The sequence below is a fragment of the Podarcis filfolensis genome, assembly GCF_964270895.1.
Source record: "Podarcis filfolensis genome assembly, chromosome: 14".
NCBI classification, from domain to species: domain Eukaryota; kingdom Metazoa; phylum Chordata; class Lepidosauria; order Squamata; family Lacertidae; genus Podarcis; species Podarcis filfolensis.
In genome coordinates, this window is record NC_139616.1 from 5,506,414 (window position 1) to 5,522,494 (window position 16,081).

The 16,081-nt window shown below is 48.8% G+C and overlaps 1 protein-coding gene across 6 annotated transcripts in view; it reads right to left on the bottom strand.

Annotated features, from left to right (window-relative positions):
- LOC310749569 (tetratricopeptide repeat protein 24-like) overlaps positions 1-14,438 on the bottom strand; it is a 38,713-nt gene extending 24,275 nt beyond the window's left edge. For 4 of the 6 annotated variants that reach the window (XM_083586761.1, XM_083586765.1, XM_083586764.1 and 1 more), the window contains exons 1-5: positions 12,614-12,909; positions 9,733-10,427; positions 6,964-7,179; positions 3,558-3,686; positions 1,531-1,652 (exon numbers count right to left, since the gene is read on the bottom strand). In XM_083586761.1, coding sequence (XP_083442887.1) covers positions 1,531-1,652; positions 3,558-3,686; positions 6,964-7,179; positions 9,733-10,427; positions 12,614-12,639 — 1,188 coding nt within the window. In that variant the 5' untranslated portion in view covers positions 12,640-12,909. Of the gene's footprint in view, positions 1-1,530; positions 1,653-3,557; positions 3,687-6,963; positions 7,180-9,732; positions 10,428-12,613; positions 12,910-14,192 lie in introns of those variants that run through there. The other 2 variants (XM_083586762.1, XM_083586766.1) reach the window with 2 other exon arrangements.
- Positions 14,439-16,081: the final 1,643 nt, after the last annotated feature.

The window sequence follows — 16,081 nt, forward strand, 5'->3', positions numbered from 1 at the left end:
CAGTTTTGTTCTTTGGCTTTTTATTTTATTTAATGATCCTCTTGTCAGTAGAAGGTTGGTTGTTCTCCTGGGTATTTAAACTGTTTTAACTACTTATGTATATATCTCTGCTTTGTCAGCTATAATGGCAATTGTGGGGTGGGGGAGTGGGTGTGTGATACTGATCCCTCTTAAATCTTTTTTTATAAAAATGCTGTAAATCTAGCTATAAAAATAAATTCAATAAGAGTTTGGTGTTTGAAATAAACTCAGAGTCGCAAAGTGATTTCATGCTCTTTATTCAGCTCATAGTGGTGAGGAGGAATGAATGAAAGTCCCCTCAAAGTATCTGCTTTATATACATTATTTACACAATGGGCTGCACATGATTGGCTAATTCCAGAATTCTACTGTAAGCCAATCAAGTTGTGGATTCACTTCTATCTGGAACATGATTGGGTGGTTCCTGCCAACCAATCATACTGTTGCATTGTTCTAGGACCAATCAGACTGCTGCATTCTGAATCCTATTGTTCTAGGACCAATCAGACTGCTGCCTTTTGGATCCTATTGTTCTAGGACCAATCAGACTGCTGCAGTTTGGATCCTATTCAACTCAGTACATAACAGTGTTGATTCTTTCTCTCCAGGAGAAAGGCAATTCTGGCTCCCTCTCTTCCTTATTTGTAATTCCTCAAAGAGTGCAGTCTCCAGATGGGATTGGATGGTGTGATCTGGGTGCTGCTTTCAGGGTACAGGGCTATATTCAGGCTGCCTCTGCACCTCTCAAGTGACTAAAGAGCCAGGGCCTAAGAATAAGGATCTGAGAACGGCAACTGAGTTTCTGCCCTCCCTACAGGCCTCCTATCTGCTGTTCTTTCAACTTCAGAGCGGCACCTGGCCTTGGAACTGGGCCAATCTTGCTGCGGTTTATTTCTGGGTCCTCTTGTGCCGGTACACCGGAAGGTAGGGCAGGGAATGATTCACATCAAAATGAGGAGGGAAAGTCTCTTTCATGCTCCCAGTTGCAGACTGTCCAAAGTCAGCAGCAGCAGCAGCAGTGCCATAGGCAGCAGCAGGATAGAAAGGACATTTCACTCTTCCTTTCATCTGTTTGCACTTCCGGGCTCTGATCTCCAGGTGACAACGATTGCAAAAAGGGACAAGCACTGTTGCCGCCTTCATATCCTGCATGTGGGCATCCCGCAATGTGCATCTGATTGCCCACTGTGAGAACACGGTGCTGAGCTAGATGGGTCCCCTTTGGATTGATCCAGCTACAGCCGGGCTCTTCTGATGTCCCCACAAGTAGAGGGGGAGAGGAATATGCCCCCCATAGTAAGCTCAAGAAGTCTGAATTTCAGTAGGACACGAAGGCAGAAACTCTGAAGCATGGACAGTGCCACACTATCTTCCATGGTTGCTAGTTTTAGAAGCCCCTCTGAGAGGGGAGGGAGAATCAGGGCAGTTCCCTGATGTCTTGCAGGCCTTTCTCCTCCTCCTCCTCTGTATGCAGTACAAAGCAAACAAGGCAGACAAACACAGATGTACCTTTGACTTTTCAAACAGAGCCAGGGCTTGTTTGTAGTAACGGATGGCTGGACCAAAGTGGCCCTGGCAGAGGTGAGTCATGCCCAGCTGCTCACAGGCCTGCGCCTCACCATAGGAGTCACCTGGAGGAAGAAACAGAGCCAATAGTTGCAGGACAGGGGCCAGGAAGTCCAGGATGGAATGAGGAGGAGCATAGGGTCAATGGCTCGTAGTTTCTTGCCTGGAATTGGGGACACTTTGATCTGCAACTAGCTCAGGTCTTTAGCTGGCATATGAGCTGAACTACTTTTCAAAGTGAAACAGTGTCAATCTGCTCAGTTACAAGCAGGAATATACAAAACTACTCTTTTTTTAGTTTCACCTCCTTGTCAGGCAGCAGGCATTGTAGGTTTCTGGAGACATCAGTGCAAAAACAAGGTTTGCAGTGGTGAGTTTCTGGAAGTTCTTAATAGCCCATTGCTCCACATTTAAGATGACTTTCAATTACCATTTGATTACCTTGTATAAAACAGGTTTTATTGTTCCATTTGCATTTTGCAAGCAGAAATAAGGCAGCTGGGCCTGAAGGCCTCCAAGGGACAGTGAGAGTTCCTTCTTCCCCCCTGGCTGTGTAAATTCAGAGGCATTTTGCACTCCAAAACATTCCTTCACTCACACTCCAAAATGTCTCAACAACACTAACAGCTGCATCTTATATACTTATAGAGAACTCATTGCCTGTGTGTGGATTCTTGTGTAGCCAAAGCAGCAGTACCCAAGCCCAAGAGGGAGGAGGAGATACTAGCAGGCATGGAGCGAATGACAAGGTGTGCAGAAGTACAAAAAGGCTTTTGGGGCGCAGGGAACTAACAGCTCAATGAACAATACCTACAGAACAGGTCAATTGGAGGCGCAGGATGGAAAACCAGGGAGAAGGCAAAATGGAATACTGCAGAGTGTTCTGAAAACAGGCGAGGTGGCATGCATGTAACATTGCAACATTTTGCCGCTGGTCCCACCTGCCTGTTCTGTCTCTCAAATTCCTTAGTATGAGCTCTCCTGGAGGTTAATGTGACTCTGTTCCAAACCCCACTTGTAGTTCATGACTTTAGCCTGGTGTCAGGGCTGGAGTCAGCAATGAAGGAAGCAGATCTCTGTTGTCAGCGAAGTTAACTCTTTATTCAAGGAAACGGTCATACAACTCAGCCTAGTGGTCCCAGCAACACTCTCCAGTAGGTCCTGCCCCTATGGAGCAGGGGTCAGGACTGAAGGTCCCTGCCAGTCATCCTCTCTAAGCCTCCTCCTTTACTGGGTGTTTCCCAAGCAGCCTAAAATTGCATCTGTGCACCTCTGCTCTCTGGTCTTCTCTTCTCATTACTCTGCGCATTCTTGGGAGACCTCAGAGTTTGAACTGCTCCTTAAAGCCTGTTCCCCCTTCAGCACTGGGCTCCTCCTCCTAATCTTCTCTCTCTGGGTCTCCCAGCTCCTAGTCTGCCCTCTAACCACACCACCAGTGGCTCTCTGCTTTGCATACAGAAGGACCCCAGCCTACTCCCCACGCTAGCTAATACAGTAGGATCAGTAGGTGTTCCTGGAGAGCCCCTGCCAATCAGAGTGGACCTGCCTTCCCCAACTGGGCACTCTGCACATGTTTTGGACCACAACTCCCATCACCCCTGACTCAGGCTGGAGCCAAGGGGAGTTATCATCCAGTCACTGGGACAGCACCTGGTTGGAGATGGCTGGAATGGGTCATACTGGACCAGAGGCACCAAAGGACTGACCTGATACAGTGGTACCTCGGGTTAAGTACTTAATTCATTCCAGAGGTCCGTTCTTAACCTGAAACTGTTCTTAACCTTAAGCACCACTTTAGCTAATGGGGCCTCCTGCTGCTGCTGCGCCACCGGAGCACGATTTCTGTTCTCATCCTGAAGCAAAGTTCTTAACCCGAGGTACTATTTCTGGGTTAGTGGAGTCTGTAATCTGAAGCGTCTGTAACCCGAGGTACCACTGTATATAAGGTGGGCTTCACCACAGTCGCTTACCTGCCTCCACAAAAGCTTTCAGCGCCTGCTGGGAGTAAAATCCGGCCATGTCGTAGTTTTTCAGCTGGCCGTGAGCAGTGGCCAAATTGTAGTGGCATTGAGCCTGAGCAGCCCTCTCCCCCAGTGCCCCTGGCAAAAAAAAAGGGGGGGGGGAATCCAACACGGATGATGTCAGCAGCTTGGCAAATGGATCCAGCCCCTTCCCAGAACTCTAGAAACTTTCCCCCAAAAGGATATTGTTCTGAAAACCTCCCTAGCAGGGGACATTTTAGCCTTATGCAATCCTGTAGGGTGAGATCGAATCTGCCACAGGGGCAGTGAGGGCTCCTGCAGGCTTGGAATTCTGCATCAGAGTGACCAAAATTATGCCCCAATGAAAGCTACGGTCTGCAATCTGCATATATTATACAAATCACCATACTGTCTCTTATTTGACTGTTTTGCTGAGAATTGAGGCAAAGAGATCTACATGCTTCACTGGAAGCCTTATACAGCCATCTGCTCTGGCTCCTGACATTTCAGATAGGGTAAAGAAGCGGAAAGGGAACCAATTTGCGGGTGTGTGTGTGTGTGTGTGTGTGTTCATGACTGAGGCTCCTGGCTGATCCCCACTTACCTTTTGCCCCGCTGTTTCCAGACACAGGTCTGCACTTTAAAGCTCCAGGTCTGAGTTCTCCTTTTTGCCCCAGAGCTTTCCCCACGAAAACCCACTCTTTAAAGCTGAAGTGTAACAAGCAGCAGGTTCGGAAAACCCAAATTGTGATTTGCTCTGATTCAGCAGTGAAGATCAGGTTTTCCTGGGGAAAGCAGGAGGACAAAAAAAAAAATCTCTTGGACACAGACTGGGAAAGCATGGACTTGTGTCTGGGAAGACACAGGGCAAAAGGTAAGTGTGGATGAGTCCTTTGCTTTAAAGAGTGTGTCTTCCCTGGAAAAAAACTCCAGAGGGGAAAAAAGACCCCTCAAACACAGAGTTTTCAAGTGTGGAGGAAAGGTGCTGTATTTTTTGCTGTATAGGACGCACCTAGTTTTAGAGGGGGAGAACAAGAAAAAAAAATCTCCCCCTCTCTGCTCAGCGCCCCTTCAGCGAAGCGGCAGGAGAAATGGAACCCCTGCCATTTCTCCTCCTGCTTCGCTGAAGGGGCGCTGTGCAGCTCTCCCTCTCTGCAGAAGCCAGGAGAGTCTTGCTCTCCTGGCTTCAGCAAAAGGAACCCAAAGCCTTCGGAATGCAGCACGAGACTCTCCTGGCTTCAGCAAAAGGAACCCGAAGCCTTTGGAGCGCAGTGTGAGTTCCCGCTGCCCTCCAAAGGCTTCAGGTGGTTATCCCTGAAGCCTGGAGAGCGAGAGGGGTCGGTGCGCACCGACCCCTCTCGCTCTCCAGGCTTCAGCGAAAGCAACGCGAAGCCTCCGGAGTGTGGAGGGAGCGCTCCCTCTGCGCTTCGGAGGCTTCGCGTTGCTATCGCTGAAGCCAAGGATCCTCCATTTGCTCCATAGGACGCACACACATTTGCCCTTGATTTTTGAGGGGGAGAAGTGCGTCCTATAGAGTGAAAAATACAGTAAGTTTCAGACTCAGTTGGTGTGGTCGTGGGCCAGTTATGCTTTTCCCCACTTGTGCCTTTCCTTAAAATGGGCATTGTATTGCAGCAAGAAATAAGACAAAAGAGTGTTTTGGTTTTTGGTGTTCAGCTCCTACCTCTGCCTTACAGTCTGTTTGCTTCATGGGTATAGTCATTTGCAGTGTTCGAAACTCCCATTGTTCTAGGCGCATTTTGCAACAGGGAATTTCATGAGCGTGAGCAATTTCTTAAGGTTGCCATATTTCACAAAGTAAAATCCTGACACCCGCAAAGTTGTTGAGCTTTTTTTAGAAAGCCACCACTCTGAAAACTGGAGAAGAGACCCTCTTATGAATATTAGGGGGGTGGACAGGGGATAGACTAGACCATGAACATAAAATTTTAGTTGCAGTTCATTCATTTTCAGCTTTGTATTCTTGTTATTAAAAAAGCGTGCCTAGACATTCCATTGTTGCGCCCATAACCTAGGTTTAAGGTGCCATTTAGCTCCTAGCTTTCATATCTCTGTTTCTAACATCGGTCATTTGTCCCTGTCTGGCCCAGTATCCTGTTTTCCACATAGGCAAGCTAAATGCCTCTGGGAAGCCCACAAGAGCAAGAACATTTCCCTGTTGCTTGCCCCCAATATTCTGAGGTAGACTGCCTCTGAACCTGAAGGTTCCATTTACCTGTTTCAGCTTACACAGGCACAGAGAGGGTGGAGAAGGGAGGAGGAGCTTTGGGTGGCTGGAAGTGGTTTAGTAGGGTGCAGCAACCCTGCAGTTTGGAGGGCAGCACTTGGTGGAGGAGGAGAATGCCAGGGAGCCGGTGGAGGGACTGAGTGTTGTCTTCCTGACACCTTGAAGAGTGTGGCTGCCAGCCAGCAGAGGTGATCCGGGGCTAGATGGGCTGTGGGATTAATTTGGCCTAAGGAGGCGGCCTGGCAGAAATAAGGACATTTTTTTTGTCTCTCAACCAGTGCTTGCTTTATGGCAGTGGTGGCCAAACTTGGCCCTCCAGCCAGTTGGACTACAACTCCCATCATCCCTAGCTAACAGGACTAGTGGTCAGGGATGATGGGAATTGTAGTCCCAAAACAGCTGGAGGGCCAAGTTTGGCCACCACTGCTTTATGGTGTCGCCCAAGCTCCACCTCTTCCCGTCTCTCCCCTGCAAGAGGCAGCCATGAGAAACTGGCTCCCACCACGTGAGCTTAGAATCTGAAGCCCTCCTTGCAAATAGGACAGAACAGAAAGCAATGAACATCCCCCCCCCCCTTTTACCAAGGAGCCCTGGGTAGCGTCCCATGGCTCTTTCCAACAGAAAGAGGCACAATGGGTGGTGAGGTGGTGGGACCAGGTACTTCCAGCTTCTAAGTCTTTCAAATCTCTGCTAAGCCGCTTAGCAATGCATACCCCAGCCTAGAAACTCCAGGAGGACATGTTTTCAAACAGGGATTGTAACATTCTAGGTAAGAAGGAGTGCAAATGAATTGAACAAGCACAGCACCCCACAGATGAGACCAGTGACCCACAAGCTTTGTTAGCTGACAGACAGAGGCCCAACTGGCAAACAAAGCTGAAGAGAAATTAACAGACAATGACATGCAAAGATATGTGAACAAAATAAAGATTGCAATTAATTATTTGATGTGATCAAAACAACCAAATATTATAAAAGTTTGTATTAAGAAGTAGGTATTTTGTTTATCTTTAAAAGTAATATGAATAGGGACAATAATTTAAGTTTTTTGTTTATGCCACATCATTCTCTATGTATTGGTACAGCAATGTGTTTTTAAGACTTGAATAAATTGGCTTAAAAAAAAACTAACCCAATGCAACTCACCGTACATGTCAGCTGCTTCGCTGTGGTACCGCAGGGCTCTTTCGAAGCACTCCAGGGCGTTGCAGGCAGCCCCCAGGTTCTGCAACAGGACAGCTTTCTTCCGCACCGAAAAGCCTTTCCCGCTGCAAAGCTGGAGAGCTGCATCAAAGTGTTGCTCTGCCTGCTGGAAGCACCTCATTTCCGCATAGTGCAGCCCCAGGTGATTGTAGAGTTTGCCTGAGAGCCAGAGTGGGGGGAGAAAACCCACCATTAGCTGGAGGGAGCTTGGGATCTTTCCAGCTGTTCAAGCAGGACTTTGTGGGCATTGCACAGTTGAAGGGAGCAAGACTCAGAGGAAATGTGTTCCCGAAAGACTGGGTCTTTCCACTGGGATGGAGCATCCCCCTCGCCCCTAGACATAAAGGGCCCCTGGGTGTAGAAAAGGCTCAGAGAATGCCCCTCCCACTCAAGAAGTGGCAAAGCCCCCATCCCTACTTGGGACAGGCCATCTTCAGTTACCGTATTTTTCACTCCATAAGACGCACGTTTTCCCTCCTAAAAAGTAAGGGGAAATGTGTGTGTGTCTTACGGCGCGAATGCAGACGGGAGGCTCTGCTCAGCGCTCCCTTTAAAGAGCTGCATGGAGTGGGGGCTTTTCCCCGAGGAGGGAGAAGGGCAGCCCGTCAGTGATGGGCTGCCCTTCTCCCTCCTCGGGGAAAAGCCTGCAAGTGCTGCACACACGCTCCACACGTTTTGTGAAAGGAGCGCTGAGCAGAGCCTGGGATGCATACAGGCTCTGCTCAGCGCTCGCTTTAAAGAATATTTTTTTTCTGGCATCCCCCCTCTAAAAACTAGGTGCATCTTATGGAGCGAAAAATACAGCACTTAAAAGAACCTTCAGCTTCCTCTTCTTGCAGAAGTACTCTTAGCATTGTGGCATCAGTGTGAGTTGCAGCTATGACTGGAACATAGGAGTCAACTCCTAGGGGCCAAGGCCCCTTCGCACCCCAATAAAACATTTGAGAGGACATGCCCCCTCAAAGTTGATGGGACATTGCCATTCAAAAGGCGTGCATGAGCTGCATCATCTTGTGAGGGGCTTACCTGGGTCACCCTAATATTTTATTCAAGTTGGCACCCCTATCAGAGAATGAGAGGCAATTGGAGTAGCATCCTGCTAGGCCAGGCTTTCTCAACCAAGTGCCCTCCAAATGTTTTGGACCACAACTTCCATCTGCCCCCAGCCTGACCAGCCAGGCTCCTATCAGCCCTAGCTGTGCAGGCCGGGGTTGATGGGAGTTGTGGCCCAAAACATCTAGAGGACACCAGGTTGGGGAAGTCAAGCCAAGATTTTCCTTGCAGTGCACAGGCAGAGACAGGAAGGGCCACTCCATCCTCTCTGCTGCAAGACCAGCTCCATCAGAACCTTCCTCTCCCTGTTCCCATTCAAGTTGGTTATTAGAAGAACTACCCCTCCTTCCCTCAACATGGCCAGGTATATAATATAACTGCAACTCAGGATAACACTTCATACATCTGCAGAGGTGGACTGTAATTCACAAAAGCTTATGCCATAATAAATTTGTTAGTTTTTAAGGTACCACAAGGCTCTTTGTTGTTTTTGCTGTTAGAGACTAACCCAAGGGATATCCCTCTGGAAAATATGTAGCTTTTGTAACTGGTGCCTATTTTATGGCTACCAGATTTTTTTCAAGGAATCCAGGGACACTTTTAAAATTTTTTTCATGCTTTATTATTTTAGGAAACGGTTGCCCAGAGTTCTTGAGACCTTTTTTAGGGGGCGTGCACCTTGGCACAAGGCAGGTGGAGAAGCCCATCTACAAACACACAAACGCCCCCAAAAAAGAGGATGGGTGGGGAGAGATCGAGTAAAGGTGCTTGCTGGTCTTGGGAAAACACGCATTAAAACACACACACAGCGCTCCATCTCTCTCTCTCTCTCTCTCTCTCTCTCTTAACGGAGCAGAACTCTTTTCTAGGCTTCTCCTCTTCTTCTTCACCGCCTCAGCGCCTTGCTTGCCCCCCCCCCCAACTCGGGTGTGCAGAGCCCGCAGCAGAAGGGTGTCAAGGGCTTTTCTGCTGCGGGCGGCTCTGCGCAATTTCGGGGCGAGCGTTGATCGAGGAAGTGAATCAAAAGGAAGCTCTCTGGCTCACGCCTCGGTTTAAATAGCCCCCCCCCCAGCCAGCGGATCGGCTGGCTGGAACTTTGACATGGCCGGGACCTCCAGTGCTGCTCGCTGCCTTGGCACCCGCCATGTTGCCTCACCGGAAGTCCCCAGGCATAAATCAGGGGACATTAATTAAAATCCGGGGACATTCCGGGGACAGATTTTGTCCGGGGACAGATTGGTGAATCCGGGGACGTCTGGTAACCCTAGCCTATTTGCCTGTTTCCCTCTTCCCTCCCCCTCCTTTCCCTTTGTGATGTGCCCATTGTAAACATGTGAGCAGGGACAATCTTGTTTTTAATGATCATATGTAAGTTGTCCTTGGAGCCTTTCTAGCTGAAGAATGTGTTAGTACATCTGTCTCACACACACTGTCCCTGGGCATGAGATTTCTTCTTCCACTTCATCTTCATACTTGTCTATCAAAAAGCCTGCGTTTGGGAATCCCCATTCCTGCTGAGATCAAGGGTGGGAACTGGGTCCCAAAGGCAGAGTAGCTCATCTGGCTAGAGGGCACTCTGGCAGCCCCCTGAGATTTCTGGGGTGGCAGGATTTTCCCTTAAGGAAACCCAATGGGGACTACGGAGGTACTTAGCTATACCCAGCAGTTCCTGGTTCCTTATCTTGGTGCACAACCGGCTGCAGGCCTGCAAGCTCTCCAAGACGTCGTCTGGGGAGTACACTGGGCTTCGCAGGAAGTAATTTGCTGCCTCCCTCATAGCCATGGCTGCGTCTTCTGGGAGTTGCACTCTTTGGTAGGCCTGGCCGGCCAGGCGAAAAGACTGTGCGGCTGACTCCACGTCACCTGTGCTCACCAGGCAATAGGCCAGCTTGATCAGGGCATCGGCTGCGCTTTGCGTTTGATTTGTGCTGTATTCCTGGATGGCCTTTCCGTAGAACTCTGCAGCTTTTGCGTATTCTCTCATGTCGTCGTAAGCAGCGCCCATGTTGAAGGAGAGGTCGCCATCCTTCGCCTCAGCTCCAAGCTCCTTGGCCTTCAACAGGCACTTGAGGCCCTTCTGGGGCTTGCCAGCGGCAATGTAAGCCGCCCCGAGGTTGAAGAGACACTTGGCTTTGGAGCGAGGCTCTGGGAGGCTACCTGAGAGCCTGTATGCCTTTTTGAAGGCAGCCAAAGCCTGGCCTTCCTCATTGCTGCTGAAAAGACAGATACCAGCCTTCAACAGCCTTTGCATTTCAGTTTGGAGAGAGCCCAGCTGGCTCACAGGCTGGTCTCCGACAGAGCCAGAGATCGGAGGAGCAGAGGCCATCTCTTCCAAAGGGGCAATGGAAGGGGAACTGCAAAAGGAAGCAGAGCATCACAACCATCTGCACTTTGAAGCACAGTTTATCTGCATATTTAGCTTTTTTTAAAAAAAATCTAGACTGCTTTTCTTTTCTTTTCTTTTTTGTTGTTAATTTCAAATTCTTTTTTTCCTTCTTTTTTTATTAAAGATTTTCTTGTTTTACAAAAGTGTTTGCAATGTCTCTCTCATATTTTTCCCCCATGTAACATTTTTACAAATCAGTTTCATTTGTTGAGACATTGGGAAGAAAAGGGGGAAAGAGGTGGAGGGGGGGAAAGATGGGTGGGGGTGGGGTCAGGCGACGGTGTTTCTATTTTACTTACTATATGTAGGGTTTGGTGTCAGCATTGTTTGTGTAGGTTCTTTGTTGTTCGCTTGTGTTCCTTTGGTGGTGAGAGAGGTTGGGGTTGGTCTAGGGTGTGGTTGTTCATTTGTGGTTGGCTGTGGTGGTCTTTGTTTTCATGTGTGAGTGGGGTGGGTGGGTGTTTTGGATCAGGTTAGCCATATTGATTTGTATGTTGTTGGTGGGTTTTTGTCGTTGTCTTGTTGGGCTGTGTATGTGATAAAGGGGAGCCATACCGGGGTGAAGGTATCTAGACTGCTTTTCAAGGCACAGACCCTGGCTCTAGGTAACCACCTCCCACCTCCCAGTGATGGGTCAGAAAAACAAATGTAAGGGAGACCCATGGCTGGCATCAGCACCCAGCCCTTCCAGGGTGCAAGTTGTCCAAGTAAGCCACCCTTCTCAGAAGATGGAGGTGCCACTTTCCTCTCTTCCTCCATGTGGTCAGGCAAGATGACCTTCACGGTCCCCCCCCCCCCGCTTTATGATTTGCCCCACTCCCCTTTTTATAGCTCCCAAACCAGGGGCCATCATCACTACACCTTGTGGCAGAGAATTCCAAAGAACATCAGGATGTTACACAGAGATCTCACCATCTTGTCTAATGCCTCACTTTCCCACTGATCTTGCAGTGAGAATGCATCATGTAGCTATATTTATATGTTGCCGTTTCAAATGATCTGTGTCAAGAGGTTATAAAATCATAGAGTTGTAGAGTTGGTAGTGACCCTGAGGATGTCCAACCCACTGTGAGGCAGCAATATGCAGCTGTCTCATATGGTGATCAAACCTGCAACCTTGCTGTTATCAGTACCAACTGAGCTCTAACCAACTGAGCTGTCCAGCTGGTGTCCGTGCCTTCCATTTTTCCTACATGCATTTTATTATCCCATACTTGTTTCTCTTGCCCGCTCCCCACAACGTAGCTTTAAAATGATTTCTAACAGGCAAAAGGGAGCAGAAAAAGTGAGGAATATTATGAACTAACACGTGTCTTCCATGAGAACATTACTGACAGGTAATGCAAACAAGTCAGCAGAAAGAAAAAAGGAGCTTTTGAAGAGAGAGATGCAGATTTTGGTATAATATTAGCTTCAGCTATCCAGGGAGCTCATTAGTTCCTCATTAAATGTTTGCTATAAACATATGTTTTGATTGATAATTATGTAATGAGCTGGAGAGCCTCGTTTCCCATCATCATGCTTTCCAGCTTGCATGGCTGTTGTGCAAACTAGACTTTGATTAAAAATTGTTAATTGATGGGGGTGGTCAATAAAGGAAGCAGCACCATTTATGATCTGTGCAGTGGGAATCCTCTCGATTTCCTGGGTCTGGTGGATTATCTTTGGCTGCTTAAATGCCTTTCCAGGGAGCTATTTTGGTCTGTATCTGCATGTGTGTGTGTAAGAGAGAGAGAGGCAGAGAGATTCTGGGAGAAGAGGCAAAATTCTCTGCAAAAGGGGTGGGGGAAAGCAGCATATATCAAGGAGGACGAGTTGCAATTCCTTTTGATAACTCAAGATGGCTATAGCAATGTTGTTGTGGTCACCATGGCACAGGAATGGGACTCTGAAACCTCAGTGTTGGTGGAAAAGTCCATGGCAGACCCTACAGGAAGGGCACCGAGAATGGCCAAGTCTGTCTTGGGGAAGCAGGAGCTGAAAAATAGCCACACATGGTCTGGAAGGTGTGGGTTGTACATTAATCCTTCATGCTCAGTGGCACACCTCATGAGTTTAGGGATGCAAAGATAGTACACTGTGCATAGAATGGTAGAGTTGGAGGGTATCCCAAAGGTCATCTAGTCCAGCCCCATGCAATGCAGGTAATCTCACCTAAAGCATCCATGACAGATGGCCATCCAAACTGCTTAAAAACCTCCAAGGAAGGAGACTCCACCACCTCCCGAGGGAGTCCACTCCATGGTTGAACAGCTCTTACTGTCAGAAAGTTCTTCTTGATGTTTAGTCTGAACCTCCTTACTTGTAATTTGAAGCCATAGGTTTGAGTCCTGCCCTCCAGAGCAGGAGAAAACAAGCTTGCTCCGTCTTTTATGTGACAGCCCTTGAGATATTTGAAGATGGCTATCCTATCTCCTCTCAGTCTCCTCTTTTCCAGGCTAAACATACCCAGCTCCAACCATTCCTCGTAAGGCTTGGTTTAAAAACCCTTGATCATCTTGGTTGCCCTCCTCTGTACATGCTTGTCAACCTCCTTCTTAAATTGTGGTGCCCAGAATTGGACACAGTATTCCAGGTGTGGTCTGACCAAGGCAGAATAGAGTGGTTCTCTTACTTCCCTTGATCGAACACTCTACTTCTGTTGATCCAGCCTGGAATAGTGTTAGCTTTTTTTTGCTGCTGCATCACACTGTTGACTCATGTTAAGCTTGTGGTCCACTAAGACCCCTACATCCTTTTCACATGTACTACGTGTACATGACCAGGACATGGTGTGGAGGCTAAAGCCACAGGGATGAAGAGGGAGAGGAGACGGGGAGGTTTCTAGACATTGCCAGCTGCATGGCTAGCTGCTCTTTTGCTGGGCGTCTCTCCTCCTAGGTAGACCCATGGCAGTCAAATGAGCACTACTGTGGGCTTCTGCTGCCTTCACTCCTGAGGCCTGTAAGGGGGAGGGGGAAATGGGTGAGGGTGGAGATCAAGGCAGGGCTTGGAATTGGATCAGTGGTTCCTGAGGAATCCCTAAAAGGGGGCTCTGAATCCAGTCTGGTTTCTCCAGGTCTTCAGTTTGGAGCGAGATTCTCTGCAGGGCCCTAAGCGAAAGAGGTCTCTCTGGGGTCTAGGCTGGATGGCATCCTGCTGTAAACACAAAGCAATGGCTTCTCTCTGGGGAAGACCTATGAGGGTGGACCAGGAAAGCTACAGCAAGCAGCACAAGGAGACAAGGCTGGTCCCAACAGCAGCTGGCTGAGGCTGGAACATCTGCCTTCAAGGATACTTCCAGACATGGACAATTTAGCAGTGGCCTGTGGCAAAACGCAACCAGGTAACAGCCTGCAAATTTGGTCATTTTTGAGAAAGAGAGAGGCTTTCAAAGGGAAATCGTGTGAGGTATTTATCTTGGACTGTCAAATAATCTGTCCATTTAAATAAATTTTGGCACATTTATGAGTATTTTTCCTCAACCTCAGTTGACCTGTTGTTGCGTTTTAGGTTGTTGTTGCTGCTATGTTTGCTGTGCCCCCTGCCCCAATATCTCTGTTTTTTGCTTCCCAATAACCTAATCTATTGTTGGGCATCTCTAGTTGAAACGTTGCATTATGGGGGGTGTGCCATACACAGGCCAGGAATCTTGAGGTGCTTTAGTCTGGAATGGCTGACAGGGAAGGAGAACGGGGGAAAGAGAGAGAGAAAGCACAATCCTATGGGGTGTGCAGAGCTGCTCATCACTTACCTGTGCAAAGTTTTGGAAAGGAAAGTTCTGAATTGTACTAGAAATGGCAACTGCAGGCAAGCCCAGAGGCAGAGAGGAGAAGGGGCAGTTCAGCCTTTCTGCAAAACTCTGTTAGGCAAATGCTTGTGGAGGCATCAGACAGGCTTAGCAACAATGCCTGGTTGTCACAAACAAACTTACTAAGGCTGTGCGCACGTCATTCATTGAAGCCACTCCCCTAAAAAAGAAGAATTATTGGAACTCTAGTTTGTTAAGGGTGCTGGGAATTGCAGCTCTGTAAGGAAGGTTGGCAGTTCGAATCCCTGTGAGCTCCCATTGCTCGGTCCCTACTCCTGCCCACCTAGCAGTTTGAATGCACGTCAAAGTGCAAGTAGATAAATATGTACCGCTCCAGTGGGAAGGTAAATGGCGTTTCCATGTGCTGCTCTGGTTCGCCAGAAGCGGCTTAGTCTTGCTGGCCACATGACCCGGAAGCTGTACGCCCGCTCCCTTGGCCAATAAAGCGAGATGAGCACCGCAACCCCAGAGTCGGCCACAACTGGACCTTTAAGGAGCAAACTACAGTTCCCAGGGTTTTGTGTGCGTGCATGTGCACACTTTAAGCATATGGTGTATACGCAGCCTAAGACTGCGATCCCAGACGCACCTACTTGGCTGCCTCTGTTTAAAGCCTGCCTTTCATGCAACTGCAAAGCAAGCCATCAATCTGGGGAGAGCCATCACGGCACCACCAGAAAGGCGCTGGCTGGCTTTCCTGGGTTCAACGGTTGGGTTCCTCTGGAGCACTGTGGGCTACTTCCCGCCTACCTGGTGAACATTGACAAGTTGCAACACTCCTTAGTCCAGGAAGTTACCCTCTTTGCCAAGGTTTGGAGGCACTAGATTGTTCTGTGTTCCAGTTGTGTGGTATCACGGGTGGAGAGCCAGGGGAGGGTCAGAGGGAGCTGAGCTCAAATTCCTTCTCAGCCATGGAAGTTCATTTGGGCGACCTGGTTGGTTCAGCCATACTTTCTCAACCTAGCTTATCTTGAAGGGTGGTTGTGAGGATAAAATAGTGAATCATGGACACTTGTCTTGCTCGACCTTATGCTCTCCAGATGCTCCACCACCTGCATGGCCGCTGGCCAGGATGCCTGGGGCTGAGAGGGGTTGGGAGTCTAACAACATCTGGAGAACATCAGTTTGGGGAGGACTGATGTATGCAGTTCTGGCCTTTCTGAAGGAAAAGTGGGAAGACAAATATAACAAGTTATTAAAAAAACGAAACAGATGGCCAACCATAAATCTGAACTCTAAAGATGCAACGAACCTGCATTGGCTACCAATTTGCAACCAGGCCGGTCTCATGGTTCTTGTTTAGATTCTTGCATTGGTTCACAAAGTTCTAAGCAACTTGGGCCCAAAGTCCACCTGATTCCTTATGCTCTGCCTCAACTGCTGTGATCTTCCGATGGGGTGCTTTTGGTGGTCCAACCTGCCCCTGAGGTTCCACCTGGCGTTTATGAGGCACTGAGCCTGGCCCTGTGCCAACAGAGGTTCGGCAGGAGCCCATTCCCTGCTTGCTTTTAGTCAGCTTCTGAACAGGGGCGTAGCGCTGCTCATTGGTGCCTGGGGCAGGTGAGCACACTTGCCCAGCTCTTGCCGCCAGGTGGGTTCTCTCTTCACCCTCTGCTCTCACCAAGTCCCCACTGCTGGAGTCAGGCAGGTCACAGGGATCTCTGTGGGGCTGGGGCGCCCAGTTTGTGCCCCTGATTCTGCGCCTGGGGCCATGCCCCCCTAACACTACACTGCTTCTTCTAAAAACTGTATTATCCAGGCAGCCCTTTCGAACCTGCAATGCCCTTCCAACCGGCTCTTTGATGTTTCTGTCGTAACGCTGTGTTTTTAAT